The sequence below is a fragment of the Pelmatolapia mariae genome, linkage group LG16_19 (genome assembly GCF_036321145.2).
Source record: "Pelmatolapia mariae isolate MD_Pm_ZW linkage group LG16_19, Pm_UMD_F_2, whole genome shotgun sequence".
NCBI lineage: Eukaryota > Metazoa > Chordata > Actinopteri > Cichliformes > Cichlidae > Pelmatolapia > Pelmatolapia mariae.
In genome coordinates this window covers 8269811-8286790 of record NC_086241.1, presented here as the reverse complement: position 1 = coordinate 8286790, position 16980 = coordinate 8269811, and the positions used below count along the sequence as shown (strand labels likewise).

Sequence of the window (16980 nt, the reverse complement as noted above, 5' to 3'; positions counted from 1 at the left end):
CACACATACACACTCACACACACTCGAACTCAGCAGGTCGAGTTTTTCCGCAAGCCAAGAGCGCCCACTAGCGGAAAATCTGCACCAGAGACAGCCGAAGAAAAAGATTTAGGTTTATCTTACTTCTAAATTAAAGTTTAAAAAGGAAAAAAAAAGGACAAAATATATAGTTTTAATTAAAAGGAGTGACTCGGGACAGAGTTTAATGGATTTAAAGGAATTTAAACATTCTTAAAGGTTAAAAGGGAGTTTTTCTATGTTCCAGGTTTTTTTACCTTTAATAAACGTTTTCCACTTTTCTAGAAACTCAGACTGATTAACATGAGTCCTGACCTGCATGTTCACTCTTAGCTGTCATTAGACACGTTCACACCTTTAAAAACGTTTTTTAAAGGCTCAAAATGACGTTTCAAGACATTTTCAGACTGTTAACATCCCCACACTTTGTCTAATTCACTTTTTATATTTTATCTCATACCTGTATATTGACATGAAATACATTCGCACTTTTATGAAAAAAGGGTTTACAGGATTTAAAAAAAGACGTTTTCCCCTTTAATAAATAAAAATTCCAGCCTTCTAACATTCTCACCGTTGGTTTAAATAATAAAAACGAGACTTTTTACCCGTTTATTCCCCTTTTATTGAAATTACAAACATTTAACCCTTTTTGAAACGTCTTTAGAGGCCCCAAACCAGTTTATTTCTCTGTTTCAGGACTTCCCCCTTTAATAAAAATATTTTATATGCTCAGATTTTGCTTAATTACTTCTAAAAACATTATTTCCCGCCTGTGTGTTGCCCAGTAAATTAAATTTACACACATTCACACCTTTAAATAAACATTTTCAGGGGATAAAAATGAGTTCTGCTGTGTCCTAGGACTCCTTTCCTGTAATAAATAATATTTTCCAGCCGTCAAACATGCTCAGCCTTCGTTCAATTAACTCTACAAACATTATTATTACTATTTTATCTGTTTATTGAAATGAAACAGTCACACCTGCTGACTTTTGGTAAACAGCTTCTAATTTAATGAGCACTCCTCTCTGTGAAGTTTTCACACTCTCTCACACTTCACGCTATCTGCGGTTTTAAAGTGGATTGCGGGTGTTTGTTTTGCGGATCTTCACCCGGGAGATAATTGAGGAGTCCCCCCGTCCTCCCCTCTCCTCTGTCGGCCTGGAATCAACACACAGAGCTGCACTCGGAGCTGGATGTTTATTGTCAGAGCTTCACTTTAATTGAATTTAGATGCCGGATGGGCACAGCTCTAAATATGCTTTACTGTATTATTGCTGCTGCACCTCTAGTCTGTGACAAACCTACAGGAAAAAAATATCATCCTTTTGTCACCTGAAACTCCTCCTGAGCAGCCTTTAATCCCCACTATTTGTTTTTATTGATGTTTTTAATTGTTTCTGTTTGAATCAGGACAGAGGAAGCTTCTACCAGTCTTAAAAGCTCTTCCTGAAGCCGTCGGGCCACGAAAGCGTCTGTACGCAAAGATCAGCCAAAACAAGCGTAAAACACACACACGCACTTACCTGTGACTGTCTGACACTTACAAACAGGAGGTCAGTCTGCACAGGATTTAAACTCGCCTCTGTTTTTTTCAGCAGCGTTAAAAGATGTAGGGAGTTGCGTGGAAACTTAATTTCATTTAAGTTTGTGGAAATAAAAGTGGTTTTAAGTGTCGTGTAAGTTCGGTTTAAGAGAAATTCAAGTTAACTTCATTTACAAAAAAAACAACCTTTTTTTCTTGCACACCTTTACTTTCTTGCAGACGGGTGAGGAGGAGGAGGAAATAAGTTTATTCCAGGTAAAAGGAAACAGTACGGGACGTGTCTCTTATCCAAAAACTATGAAAACACACTGCCGTTTAAAAACTCTCGCGTTTCACTGTGTTTTAAGGAACTCTACTAAGGCTCAGTTGTGTTTTTACTCACTAAACTTGCTCCAGCAGGTCCGGGCTCCGGTCAGCTGCAGCGGGACACGCAGCAGCGCTCAGCCCGCAGAGGAGCGCACCGCCGCGGGCTGTGGGTCCGCCGGGCACCCGGGTCGGGCGGTGGATGTTCCCGCAGCTTCTGTGACAGTCTCACCGACGTGTGGCTCCAGACTCAGAGGGACCGCCTGACTCCGGCAGGAAATCACAGTACGAATAAATGAACCAATATTTTATTTAGCTCCGGTTCTGTGCACCGCTTGGAGAGCATTAACAAAAATAACAAAGTAAGTTGTAACCTGCACCTGCAGGCTTGGTTTCGGTTTGAATCATATGAGCTATTCTCACCGCTCTGTAAATATTATTACATTTAAACTCAAGGCTTAAATTAAGCTTTCATCCATTCATGTTTTAATAATTTTATTTAGTGCCTCTATAAAAACCGTGGAGCCCTAATGGCGCTGCTTTGTTCTGCCTGCAGACACTTGGGTGAGGTCTGAAGGTGGTTTACATGTTTAAACACAGCAGTTATTTACCTCTGATATTTACACTCACAGCACCTTTTCTAGTTTCAGATTTACTTTGAGAAATGAACAGCTTATTGTCAAAATATATGTAATGTGCATTGACCATGCTAAAATAATTCAAACTGCATAACATGTGTAAATAAACAGCAAGTCAATGTAATTGTCCATAACCTCAACATTTAACAAAAAAAAAAAAAAAAAAAAAAAAAAAAAAAAAACTAATTTAAAACTAAACCTACATATTTAATTCTCAGGCTGACTTGTGATTTGGGCTTTATTAGTTTGAAAGGAGGTAAACTGAAACAAAGGAACTCCCAACTTAAAGTTTAAATAATAATTTAGCTAATCTAGGCCATCTTAAGCTACTGGTGCTAATTTCTTTAAAACGTTTATTTTTATTCTTTTGAAAAAAAAGCAAAAAAAAAAAAAAAAGCACAGAAGCAGGACTTTTAAAGCGCGGGAAAAAAATCAACTAGGCTATAGCTACAGCTATTACTAGCTAACCTAGCCAAGTTATTTAGAAAATAGCAACCAATGCCGACATTTGTTTCCAAAGAGTATTCTCGGCCATATAAACCAAATTAAAATGAACATAAATATAACAGCCCATGTACTCATTAAAAACCAAAAAAAACCCCACAAACACAAGGACACGCACAAAGGAAATAATAAATAAATTATTTACGTAAAATCACGTAAAACTCCTTATAGAGGCAACTAAGGTCGGCTAGGTTACTGTTCACTAAGTTAATTTTGCAATTTTTCGTTCTTTGTTTAGTACCATTTATGCGATATAGAACTGAATTACAAAGTTGTTTCAGCAATAAAAATGAATCTTTTTTTCTTTTCTTTTTTTAAAGGAGGGAAAATGGTCATTTTAGCTAAGCTACAGTGAACGCTATCAAAAGCTAACTATCATCTGACATTTCACTTAGTTAAAAAAAAAAAATTCAAACCACAATCTTAATTAGCTTTAGTGCCCAAACCCAACCAGACAATTAATACTAATTAAATAATATAAAAATAATTTACTAACAAACATTTTTTCCAGATTGTGTTAGCTAGCAAGACTAAGCTTAAACACGGAGAAAGTTTATTCTATCCTGTGAAATCTCAGTGCTTCTTGTTAAAAATATTAAACATTTAAGTAGGTTCACCAGGATGAGCAGTTGGAATCTGCTCTGGGTTATTTGCCGTCTACCCCCATGCTTTCGGTCTCCCAGCTTTCCTGTGCCATCATAATTAAAGATAAATAAATAAAACCTATTTTAGTATTATATTAAAGCTTTAAACTGACATTCATCATAAAAAAAAAAGAGTAGTTTTATTAATTTATTATTTTTAATTTTTATTATTTGCATGTTATATTGTTCAGGCGTTGTTCTGGTTTTATGGCATATATTAATATAATGGCATATATAAAATATATTAAACATTTCTAGAGTAAAATAAAGAAAAATGCGGGTCTTAACTGTAGTTCTTGTATATACTGTCAAGTTTTGGGTTACACTTTTCCTTCAGCTGTTTTTTTTTAATTTATTTTAAATAAAGCTTTGCTCTTTGGTTTTATTCTTATATTGCTGGTCCATCTCCATTCAGTAGAAAGCACTTTGGGTTTACCCGTTTTAAAATGGACCGCAGCATTTTGGGTTGTTCCTCCGATTAGCGGAGCTCAGCCTGGTGACCCGAGTTTAGTAACTCGCCACATTAATATCGCCATCCGTCACCACTTCACTTACACCCTCAAACGCAGGTTGACAGTTTCGATTGGATTCATTAGAGTTGGGTTTGAGCTGCACTGAAATGCGGGTTTGCCGAGGTCATTTGTCATCCTCTGTAATCTAGCGAACGGTCGGCTTGCAGCGACCTCACTTGCTGTTACGAGCTGGAAACAAACCAGCAGCTGCAGAAAAATCTCAAATTGCAGCTGCCAACTAATTAGGCAATGTTGTTACAGGGATTTGGTTAACCTGACAGTGATGTATTGACTCGAGAGGAGAAAATGGATCGCTGAGAAAAAAATAAATAAATTTCCAAAGTGGTGCCAATAACGCCATTAAAATTTGTCACTGATCGGGCTACCTGATTACAGATGAAACTGTGAAGGGCTGAATTAAATAAGATAGAAGCTCAGGAAAGCATCACACGGGTCAGTGTAGGCATTCAATGGATTTATTGATCTGTTCAGTCCCTTGACAATTGGGGGGAAATTACATGACAAATTCAAAATGCCACAACATAACAAAAAGTCTTTATATACCCACCTGAGGTCAGCCACACGCACACACTCACACATTCACACACACTTAAAACACATCCACGCTCGCGCTGACCTCAATCCTCGTCTTACCTGAACTTGTGCGAATCAGTCCTCTACGAATCAACACTTACCTCGCCCGTTAATTTACTAGCACATGACTGAGGGACAGAACACGGACTGTGGCTTTTTGTCTCCTACACATTTTTATCTTTAACTTGGAGTGAGGAGGGAGAGGTGGCACATGATATTACATCAGACAGGAAAATGCCATCTCTCCCCAGTTTCCTGCAGGAGGTTCCGGCAGTTCGATCATGGGCAGTCTGGGAGTCGAGCGGCGGGTTCACCTCATTTCTATTTCTTTTTTTAAATTGTTCCTCTCAGGACAACATTTAAAAGCCAAAATGCACGCGGCAGGCGGAGCTGAAGCAGAGCCACAGAAGAAGAGGAGCAGGATTTTTAAAATGGAGGGCGAGCTGGACGGGAAGTTTGCTGTGCTTTTTTAAAGTCTGTGATTTGGTAACCACAGAGTCTGCAAACAGGAAACCCACAGGCCGACTCCCATGCTGCACATGAGCCGAGCCGAGCTAGACAGAGTCAGATGCCTATCAGGTCTGCCTTTCAGGCCGTAAGAAGAGCACGAGAGTTAAGACTTAACCGGGTGGCAGGGCGAGGGACACGTTAGAGCGTCTACATCAAAAAAAGTTCAAGTTTTCTAAAAAAAAAAAACAAACAAACAAAACAAAACAAAAAAAAACAGAAGCACAAGAGTCATCTGTGCAGCAGGGTGAGGATGAGGAGGAGGGGGCGATGGTCCAAGGGTGAAGAGCTGCCTCCTCTTCAAAGCTGGGAGGGAGCGAGTTAACACGCTGGTTGCGCCCCCCCTTCTTTCAGCACTTCCAAAACGAAGCGAGCGTTCCACAGAGGAGGAGGAGGAGTGGGGCTGAATGATGAGGAGGAGGAGAAAGGAGCTGGATGGGGGAGGGGGATGACCTGCGGACGAAGGGGGAGCAGTCTTATTCTGTGGCCTTCAGGGTGAAGGAGAGCTTGGGCCTGGACTTGCCCTTGCCGAGGATGATTTTCTGCTCCTCCTTCTGCTGCTTCTGCCGGTCCTGCTCCAGCTTCATGCGCTCCTCGTGGATCTTTCTCTGCTCTTCCACAATACGCAACTGATCCTCAGCCTGCGGGACAGACACAAAAAAGGAATCAGGGGCGGGGTCACGCAAGGCCAGCTCATCCAAAAAACAAAACAAAAACATTGGACATAAAAATCAAGTAAATCCAAGTAAATGAAGCTCCTTAAATGTGCCGTGTTTCCCAGAATATTGCTGCTGAAGGAACTACAACAGGTGTTTGTATTTTTTTCCCCCATACTAACAAATAGTACTAGTAAGTAGCAGTAAAATTACTTCATTAAATTTAGGCAATAAAAGTTATTCTGTTAGATTTAGCCGATTATTTATTTTTCTATTACACTTAAACAATAAAATGAATTCCATATCAATTTTATTAAACAATAAACACGTACTCGTTAGATTGAGTTGTTAAAATCCATTCAATTTAAATAGTAAATACGACAGATTTAGACAACACGTGATTTTACTTTTAGACTATGTAATTAGATTTCTTTCTCGTCACCATCATAGAAGCATTATTGTACTGTGTAACTTGTTCTACAGCTCCCTTGTAAAAGCAAAAAAAAAAACAACAAAAAAACAAAACCACAATACACAATTTTGATTGGTCCTAATTTTTTTTTCTTCTTAAGGAGCATTCATTTTGGTTTTTGAATTATTGCAGGAACGCTGGTTTTCTATAGTTTGACCCTGATTCAAATAAACAAAACTCTGCAGAATTTAATTTTTCCCTGTCCCACTTATTTGCAGATCCGTTTCCATGGCTGATAACCATCAACTCAAAGCCACTGCGTAGACACTGCTTCCTGCCAGCGGAGTGTTGCCATACCAAGTAATGTCACAGCAAAAAGCCTTAAGGTCTCAATCCGTCCAGATTTTTGGATTAAAGATGTAGTCACGACATTAAAAGCTGATGAATGTCAGTTTCTCAAATCAATCCAATTTTTCAATCCAACTTCAGTCTTTGAATTAACCACTCGACCTCTTTCTGACCTGGGGTCCCTTCATCAAAACCAAATAATGTTTAAACTATGTTCTTGCATGTAAATATGCAACGACTCAACAGTGCAAGGATTTCTAGAACATACACTTTTCTGGGGGGTTTTGAACATTACTTTGATTTGAAATTTCACAATTTATTTTATCGATACCGGTTTATACAGCCCAGTATCGTGGCCAAAGAAAGCCCATTTTCTTGTTAGCATGATTAGAACGTTAAACGTTTTTCCAAATAGCATAATTTGCATGTTGGCGACAAATTGGAAATTTTTGTATTTTAACTCAAAGAGATCTTTCTGTGAATAAGAGTAGATTCATCACGATAATCAAACAGTTTTCAGTGTCTAGTGCGAGCTGAATATTTTATTCACAAACCCTAAATGAGTAATCTAAATAGTAAACTAAATAGTTTTGCCTTATTTTTAAGTTGCGTTAACTTTTATGTGTTGATAATGTAAAATTACTGCGACAGAAAGTTGTGTGTCCGTTTGGCGTACCAGTTTGGCCTGAGCCTCTGCGATCTTGCGGTTATTCTCCTCCAGGATTTTTTCCAGCTCCTCCCGCTTCGATTTTTCTTCTTCCTAAACAAGCAACACGATGATATGTTAGCGCACGAACAGGCCACAAAAGGCACGCATGCACACGCTCACTCACACACTCACGACAAGTTTGTTCAGCCTCTCACACATTTTTAAAAATCCCTCTAATGCTGCCTAGAGAAAAATTAAAGACTAACACACACCTAGTGCTGCATGATTACACTCATCAATAGAAGACAGATATATAAAAAAGACAGACAATCAAAGCTGCTGCTGCTTTTTAACATGTTTATAAGCAAGAGAAAAATAAAGGAGGGAATAGTTTTGGCTCACCAATGCACGTATACCATTTTCCTGTGTACCTACACAACTGGTGAAAGCATTAAACGGTTGAATATTTACTGTCTCGTCCGGACTGTGTGGCCCCTGCAGAGACAGGAGCGCTCCTGGTGTGGGTAGGTAGATATGGGGGTTTCTGCCATACGGCGCCATTCCTCTTTATTACTGATCAGTTTACGGCTTAGCCTGCAGCCGCGGTGAAGGAGTGCAGTACAAAGATGTTTGTCTGTGTTTGTGTGCAGGTGTGTGTTTGTGCAAGTATGTAAGTGTGTGTGTGTGTGTGTGAGAGAGTGTGTGTTCGAAGTGGACCCGCCCACGGTACACTTACAGTACAGGACGCGGGTCACGGCTGAGCTGAAAGGTTGCAGGTCAATGCTAGTTAGGAAGGTGGTGTTTCCAAAAAATTAACAAAAAAACAGCACAAACACATTTCCAAACTGAGCCTACAGGAGAAGCAAGTTGTCAGCACAAAAATAAATCAACACATTTCGTTCGAAAAGCTCCACAAAAATCATCAACAGGTGACACAGGTGAGAGGGGATTAACCTGTCAGGACAGGAAACAGGAAATGAAGCGTCCCTGTAATGTTCCCCTCCCCCAAAGAGTTAAAGAGCAGGTGAGGTGGATTAAAACAGAGGTGATGAACATTTCTACACATCGCTGACCTTTCTTCCTAGCAGTCCTGAGGGTAAACAAAGAGTTGGGGGGGGGGTACATTTCTTAGCCTATTAGTCCCGAGTCAGTGGTCACTGCACTTTAACTGGACCGCTCATTCACAATACTGTGATGTAAACAAACGCCATTTTTCTTAATAGTGCCCAGGGAGGGGAGTCAGGGTTGTTTGTTCTTAGTTTAAAAAGGAACCTTTAGGGCGACTAAGCATCTGAACAGAAATCAGTTTGAATAAAGCTAAAGGCAAGACCCCAGAAGACCTTATTTAGCAGATGTCCTAGCATCTTTCCTGTGCGAACTCTCACTTTTTGCTGGAAAACAAATTAAATTACAATGTTTTTGTCCATCTGACCTTCATCAGTTATACAGGCTATTACCAACCGAAGACTAACGACATTAATCCAATTATTACCTTCCAAAATTCAACAAATTCACAGCAGAAATCAGGTTTTAAAGCAAAACATTTTGATAGTTAAAACATGAGCAGGAATACCAAATGAACCAAACAATGTCACACAAGTACCAAACTAAAGCAAACACAATCAAAACAATTAGTATGTTTATATAGTAACAACCATGTAGTGGTTCAGATACCTGAAATGATTAATTTAGCCTAAGTCAAGATAAGCTCCAACTAATAAGCTAAAACTATCTAAACTCATCTTATGCTAAGTTAAGAATTAAAGCTAATTTAACTAATCTGAACTTAAGTTCAAGTAGTTTCACACAAATTATTATCAAGTATAATGAGTAAAAGTAAGTTACTGTGCAGTAAGTTGCAATAAGCTCAGCTCAGCTATGTTCTAGAGGTTAAGCTTTGGATAAGTTAACTTGAGGTAAGTTCAGATAAGTTAAGACAAGTTAAGTTCAGGTAACTTAAAATAAGTTTGTATGTATTAAAACAATACACTTAATCCCAAGAATTGGAAAAATCCAGCTATATCAGCTAAATGAAGTTAAACACAGACTAGCCTAATAGCCTAAAGTGCAATACAATGACAAACACCTCAAAAAGGTAAAATTTGGAATAAAAATACTCACACTTAAATTAGCAAAAACATCTGTAGAGCTAAAGATTACATAATATAAATAAATAAAAACTGCACTGTGAAATACTGAATTCAAAAGACTAATTACCTGTATTCCAACAAATAAACTATTCATTATTCAATTAGAAACCTGTGGGCTTTTTTTTTTTTTTTTTTTAAATGAATAACTAAATCAGTTCAGATCCCTGGCTGATTAAGTGAATATCCAGAAGTCTCTCTTCCACTTATTAGAAAGTCATGGTCTATACCTTGACTATGCACAGAAACAAGTTAAATAACATTGTGTCACACCACTGAAGATTTCCCTGATAATAATTGAATGTAAGATTCGCAGATAGGACGTCTGTAAACCTTACGTTCACTTATTCTGATAAAAGTCGGAAGAAAAAAAACTTTCAATTTAATAAATATTCCAGCAGTGAGACAGGACTCATGTAACTGCCTCTATAAGTTTTGTTTTCACCTTGAATATTTTATATCATGGTTTTGATTGTTAGATTCAGAAAAATTTATTTTGGGGCCCGGGAAAGAAAAATAAATCCTCCCTAATAATGGCAGTTAAAATGTCAGACTTGTAATAATTGCATAGTATATTTTTTTATGTTTTTAAAAAGGCTTAAAAAACAAAAGAAACCCTAAAATAACCACTGACAGGCAGCAATCTAGTTGGTAAAGTTTAATCTTTAAATTTTTTTTAAAAATAAATATATACCTTAAATACAAAACTAAGAAATTTGAGTAAACCAGAAAAGAAATGAATATTGTTTTGAAACCCGCCATGGCAAAACTCTCACCAGCAAGTTAGAAATGCACTGCTATCCTTTAATCTCTTTTAAATTATATATTTTTTTAACAGAAATAAAATGTTAACTTTTAACCTTTTAGCTGTAGCACATTACATCCTACCAAACTCAGGGTAGACACAAGATAAACTATATAAGAAATAAACAATATAATTTTCAACTACTCGAATGTGTAAAAACATATCACCTTACCTATGATTTCAGGAATAAGTGAAATTTTTTTGATAAACAGCTGCAGAGTTGAGGTAACGTGGTAGTTTGTTTCGATTTAAAACCCATTGGATGGTTTTTCACTGTGAGAGGTCCACTCACTGACTAATGAAAAAAGAAACTAAGCTAACAGCCTGAAAGACTCCCACACTGAGCTGAAATGCAATTACTGCAAAAAAAGTGAATGACAGGAATTTCGTTATTATTCTTGTCACTGCTGTTATTATTACTTCAGTAATTTACACCAATGAAAAACATTCATTATACCCTTGGATATATTGATTTGCTTTAGTACCTGAAGCCAAGGTACTACCTTTTCCTTTTATTCTGAAAGCTGCCACTTCCCTTCAGCACGGCTGCATCCAACTGTGTGAAACTTGTGCCATGGCTGGGTTACACTTTAGACAGTTAAAATAAAAGACCAAAGACCCAGTCAGAGTGGGCAACTGAGAGGTGAAGGGAGCTGAAGGGGTTCGGGTACGGGGTGGTGTAGGGGTAAGGGAGGGGCTGCGTTCCAAACGACCGAGCGTTACCTCTCTGGCCTTCTGTGCCGCCAGCTCGGCTTGCCGCTGCCGCTCCAGCTCCTCCAGCAGCTGCCGCTCCATGATGCGCTTCGCCTCCTCGACGCGTCGCAGCACTTCCCGCTCGATCTCGTCTTTCCGCTTCTCGAGCTCCTCCTCCACACGTTTGGCCACGAGCTCCTCAACTCGCCGCGCCGTCTCCTCCTCGATCAGCTTCTCCTCAATCTCCTGCTGCCGGCTATAGGAAAGAACAAAAGGTTAGCATGTCACTAATTCCTGTTTTGGTTTTAAAACGGAGGACTATTTAATTGCTAATCAAATAAACCACACCGAACCGCTTTGAAATATCTCAAAATAACAGAGTAGTCTGTATTCACCCGAAGCTAACCAACCAGTTTTTATTCATCATACCTGACAGAGTGGTTTTTACGAGCCATACCAAACCCAATATTACAACACAGCTGATCAGGTAAAAAAATTTAACAGAAAGGCTGTTGTTCAAATGGATATTTAAGAATTTACTAAACTGTTTTAAACAGCTCTTAAATATACATAATTCAAAAATGAAGAAATTTTTAATTTCAAATGTGAGATTAGGCGCAATTTAGACTGTTTTTCTGAGTGTTTTGTGGAATTTAGATGGAGGTCACCTGTCCTCCTGTTTATCTTTTCTTTAAACTGTTCTTTTTGTGTGAACAGGAACTTATTAGTAGCGATGTAAACACACACAGGCACACACTCTCCACCCTCTCAGGGATCTGGTTTCACTCTGTCAGGCTGTGGAAACCAGAAATTGGACCCAGCCCTGCCCAGCATCCTTTATATTTACATTTGTATGCCTGGTTAATGGGCCCTGTGGCTGTTAGGCAGCAGGAGAAAAGAGACGGGACAGACAGACAGGAAGCCAGGTGTGGGCTCAGGTGTGTGTCTGTGTGGTGTGAGAGCCTCCAGGTAATATAACACACACCTGAAAAGCTGCAGTCAACATGGATGTATTTACGGTCACAGCTGCTTCATTAAAATCTGAAATAGGATTATTTCAGTAATGAGGATTAAGTTAACACAATTACTCTATTTTTTTTTTTAAAGTTGTGTGTTTAAGTCAGTTTGTGATGTTTAGCTGTTGCAGCAGGTTTTGTGGTTGTTCAATGCGTCCTGATCCTCTCTGCATCCTGTTTAAACCAAATAAGTTTTAAATATCAATAGAATTTGACTTTAAAATAGGCCTTCCTGTTAAAGCCAAGTATCCACTTTTCACTCACATTTGTGTTTGTTAAATTCACAAAGTTGTATTACTTACTTTTGCGGGAGTACTGCATTGATCGAGCAGACTAATGACATGAAGAACAGCTGTTTTTTCACTAATGAAAACTTTGATTTTTCCTCTCAGTGGACCATTGTGTTCACATGTGGACTACAGGGTGAGACATTTACTGAGTTTGGTTTCAGTTGACGTTTTTTAGATTTTGATTTCGCTTCTACTGCAACTGTGAAGTACTGATTATAGCAGTATTTGTACTGAGTGTTTGACCAAAGTAAAGATGGCCAGCTGCTTCAGTGGAGATGTAGCAGCTGTATGAGTTTTAAGAACAGCAGGAATCAGCACCTGCATACCAGCTAACACCATGAGCCAAACTGTAAATTGAAGGTTTCTGGTTTGAGTCCCTGTGCAGACGCCTGTATATAATCCCTCACAAAAAAATAAAATAAAATAAAAATCAGCACAACAGAAACCCGCCTTAACTAATAATAAACAATCCAGATGGTTTTAACTGCAGGCATCAACATCTGCGCATTTATTCTCTATAAGAGAAACGCATTCTCTCCAAATGCTCAGAGCTACAGCTGTCCAGCTGTTTGTGTCTACAAAAACACTCATTACTAGCACAGCTACAGCTGAAGTGAGATAAAATAATCAATGAGTAAAGTTAATATTCAATAAATCAAGAGGTTTTCACTGAATGTCTCGCTCTCCAGTTTGTATGTTAATACACAATTGTCTCTCCAGAGGAGAAATCAAAGTGCTCATTGGAGGAAAAACACTCATTCAACGTAGAAATCATGCAAGAGCATCATCAAGAACAATTCAACCCCAAAATACACATGTGATGGGAAAGTTAAAAGCCCCAGTGCCCTGCTACCAGTCAGAAAATATGAAAATGAGTCTCAGAACAATTTCAGACTTTTCCTCCAGAAATTTAATCAATATACATCGAATATATATTTTAGAAAACTAAAATTAATAGCTAACCCACTGCTGGAACTTTATTATTGTATGAACAGTATTTTTAAATTTGCCTTTAAACTTTTTTCTGAGCATCTTTGCTTTAAAAGAAAATAAAGTGACTCATCTATACGAGTTAGAGCAGATTGTGGGGATTTTGTTTTATTTACACGAGGCTGCGGTGCTCCTCGCTCTTCTGGATTTACATCAGCTTCACTGCTGTTTGTCCTTTCAGTGTCCTTGTTTTTTATTTATTTATTTATTTACTTACATTTGTATGTATGCATTCATTAGTGAGCACTCCAGGTGTTGTCAGTACACCATCAGCTCTGGTTTAATATTGGGCTCAATGTTATTAGATCACTCTAACTGTGCCAGATTTATCCTCATTATAAATGCAGGATTTTCAAGAATCTATGCACTGAAATTCAACCCCTGACGTCTGTGGAGAACCTGGAGCTAAACCCACACCGATCGCTTTCTCTTCACTCAGCATGGAAACATTATGCATGTCGGTAACTGAGCATCAGCACCTCCTGAAGCATCAACATCACTACTGATCTGACCTTCAGTGCAGGTCAGAGAGTCAAATCTCTGCCTGCTGCAGGAAGTTCATGACTGCAGGATTAACTGACAGACCTGCACACCAATAGCCACTCATTTGACATATTTAAACCTTCAAAGAGGAGCCAACATACATTACTTCGTTAGTTCAACTTTACCAGCACGATGTGGTTTTTTTTTTGTTTAGTTTTTTTTTTTTCCAAAGTGAAAACTGCAGGACAGTGAGAACAACCTCACAAATCTATAATGATGCTTAAAATACGAGTTTACAGTTATGTTTATCTGAATTAATGACGGTAGAACTAGAGGTGTGATCCACCTGAACAGGTTAGCTTTCCTCTGACAGGCGCTGCGGCCTGTGCAGCCTGTTAGCGTTAGCCAACTAGCTCAGAGAGCTAACGATCGCCATGCAAATGACCGCAGCTAGCCTAGCATTTATCTTAGCTTGTAGCCTAGCACGGGCTGGGGTTCAGTATCGTTATGTAACAGTTTACGTGCTGGTTTCTGTATTAAATATACCCACATCTTCCTCTGCCGCTCCATCTCCGCCTTCCTCTCCTCCTCCTCCTTCCTTTGCTTCTCATCAAGCGCGTTCCTCTTGCTCAGCGTCCGGCCGAAGATGTCGATGCGCTCCGGCGGTGAGGCTGCTCTCTCTCTGCGGGACGACGCTGTGTTGGACCGGGATCGGGACCGGGATTCTCTGCGCCGGTTCCTCTTCGACTCTCGGGACTTGGAGCGTTTCTTGGAGCGCTCCCTGTCTCGAGATCGCGACCGGGACCGGCTCCGTTTCTTACTGTGCTTGCTGCTTTTGGAGTGCTTGGACCGGGATGAGCTGCGGCTCCGAGAGCGGCCCATGGTGCCCTGCGGACTGCTGGATTCTACGGCTGATATGTATACCGAATCAGGCCCTCCACTCCGCCCGCTCCTCTTTAAGCTTCTTATTCACACGAACAGCTGATGTTGCGCTGCTCCAGCGGTTTAATTTTGGAGAAATAACCCTTCAAACTAGCTGTTGTTTTGCCCTACTAACTCGCTTTATGGAAAGATGGCGGTTTGATGAGTTTTCCCAGCAGTCACCGCGGGCTTCGGGATTTTCCGTCGCTCTTCGGCATTTCCCGCGCAAGCAAACTCTAATAGACTGAAAAGACCATAAACCAGCCAAAACATTTCAACAAATTTAAGTCTTTTTTGAATGGGAATATATGATTTGTATATAATCTATACATTAAAAAAAGTGTAAAATGCATTTTATATATAATATATAACTGGGATACATAAACGTATCTTTCCACAAGTGAAGTAATCACATATTGAAGGCTTAAGAAAAGTTCTGGCATTCCATTTTGAACTTTGGATTTTAGAAGACTCAATAAAAAGTTTTCTAAACTAACGCATGATTTTAATTTTTCTCTTTACGAAAACATGTATACTTGTATTTGTTTGTTATTCGCTTATGAAATTTGACGTGTGGTCAATTCTGGGAGTCTAGAACCAAGTGGGTGATGTTAAGGCAGTTAAATCTATATTTGTATTCAGTCTGTGGTTTTAACATCACACCAAAGATAAAGATGACATTTCAACAAACAGCTGTATTTGTATCTTTAAAAAAATCAGCCTGAGTACCATCTGGTGTGTCTCCACTGGTTATATTGTCAGATGCATACACATTTTTTTTTTTTTTTTTTTGCTTTTGCTGGGCATTTAACTTTCATCCATCCTCTTATCAGTCGCTTTCTTCCTGCCCCTGTTTCAGCTCCAGTGATCTCTTGATGAGGGCAGGTGTATCGATAGGTTGCTAGACACCAAGTTAGCTTTAGTTTGCTCCTCCTAACAAATAAGTTGTGAAAAGTAAAAAGTGGTGTAATCTCTGACATGTTACTGGACATTGACTGGATTGCATCCATATTACTCTGTGAAGGAATTTGTTATTTCTGTTGATTGAATCCAGTCTGAATCAGCATGCTGCTTGGTAGGTAATCCAAAATACTGAGGCTATAATGAATGGATATAAATCTCTGGCTCTCTTCCACTGCATGTCTTTTGTTTTGCCTACCTCCCCTCAAACCCAACCGGTCACAGCAGATGGCCGCCCCTCCCTGATTCTGGTTCTGCTGCAGGTTTCTTCCTGTTAACAGGGAGTTTTTCCTTCCCACTGTCGCTCATGTGCTTGCTAATAGGGGTCATCTGATTGTTTTGGTCTCTCTGTATTTTAGGGTCTTTACCTTACAGCATTGAGTGCCCTGAGCCGACTGTTGTTGTGATTTGGCACTATGTAAATACAACTGAACTGAAGCAATGGAACCAGACCATCTTCTGCACCATTTACTGGACATGCAGCTGAACTCTTTCTCTCTAAGCTCAAAACATATTTTTAAATTTTCATCACCTCATACACAATACTTAGATTCATTTGAAGCTCATTGTCATGTCATATTTGCCTCTAATTTTCTGAGTTCTTCACTTTTTTGTATATTCTGTTTACTTGAGCTCCTTTAGCTTTTTGAACTATTTAGTTCTGTGATATTGTGTTTATTTTAATGAGCTAGGTTGTTATTTCCAAGTGTTGGTTTTCAGTAATTTTGACATTTTTGAGATAAACTAATTTTCATTCTTCTTATAATTAAACAATGCTCTGGGGCCTTTAAAGACCCAGTCCAGCTGAACTCCCAACCCATATACTTTTCACTCATTTCTCCTCAGTTTATTTTCTTCATGTGGTTATGTGAGGTTTTTTCCATAAACGTTACCACCTCACTGTCAGTCAGGGCCTTTAATCTCTACTAGGTTAGTAAATTTAAATGTCATTCAACACCTTTTGTGCAGCTACTGTTATAATATGGGGTTGACACAAAATCCCAAACCACATCGTATGGGACCAACTTGGCAGGTGATCTCATTTTTGACAAAAATTAAGTTTAAACAGTAAAAGTTATGAAGAGTTGACTGGACGTGTTGCTCTGCTGCAGGAGCTCGACAGCGATTTGAGGTTTTGTCCCTGTTTGACCTATCTTTAACGTCGCCGTGTCCATTTTTAAAAGCTGTTTTCATGCACTATCAGAGCTGAAAATGACGCTTTTATCCAAGCTTGTAAATATAGAGACACGAACATCAGATAACAGACAGAACGAGGGAGGAAAAAGAGAAACCCAACTTGACAATGACACAATCCTGCACGCAACGTTTGCCATCACGCTC

At 39.1% G+C, this 16980-nt stretch overlaps 1 protein-coding gene across 1 annotated transcript; it reads right to left on the bottom strand.

Moving 5' to 3' along the window:
• Window positions 1-4628: 4628 nt before the first annotated feature.
• LOC134644411 (arginine and glutamate-rich protein 1-B) lies at window positions 4629-14860 on the bottom strand. The gene is made up of 4 exons (XM_063497448.1): window positions 14309-14860; window positions 11010-11235; window positions 7362-7445; window positions 4629-5910 (listed from the first exon to the last, which is right to left on the bottom strand). The coding sequence occupies exons 1-4, from the start codon at window positions 14638-14640 to the stop codon at window positions 5746-5748; spliced, it is 807 nt and encodes a 268-aa protein (XP_063353518.1). The 5' UTR covers window positions 14641-14860; the 3' UTR covers window positions 4629-5745.
• Between the last annotated feature and the right edge of the window lie 2120 nt (window positions 14861-16980).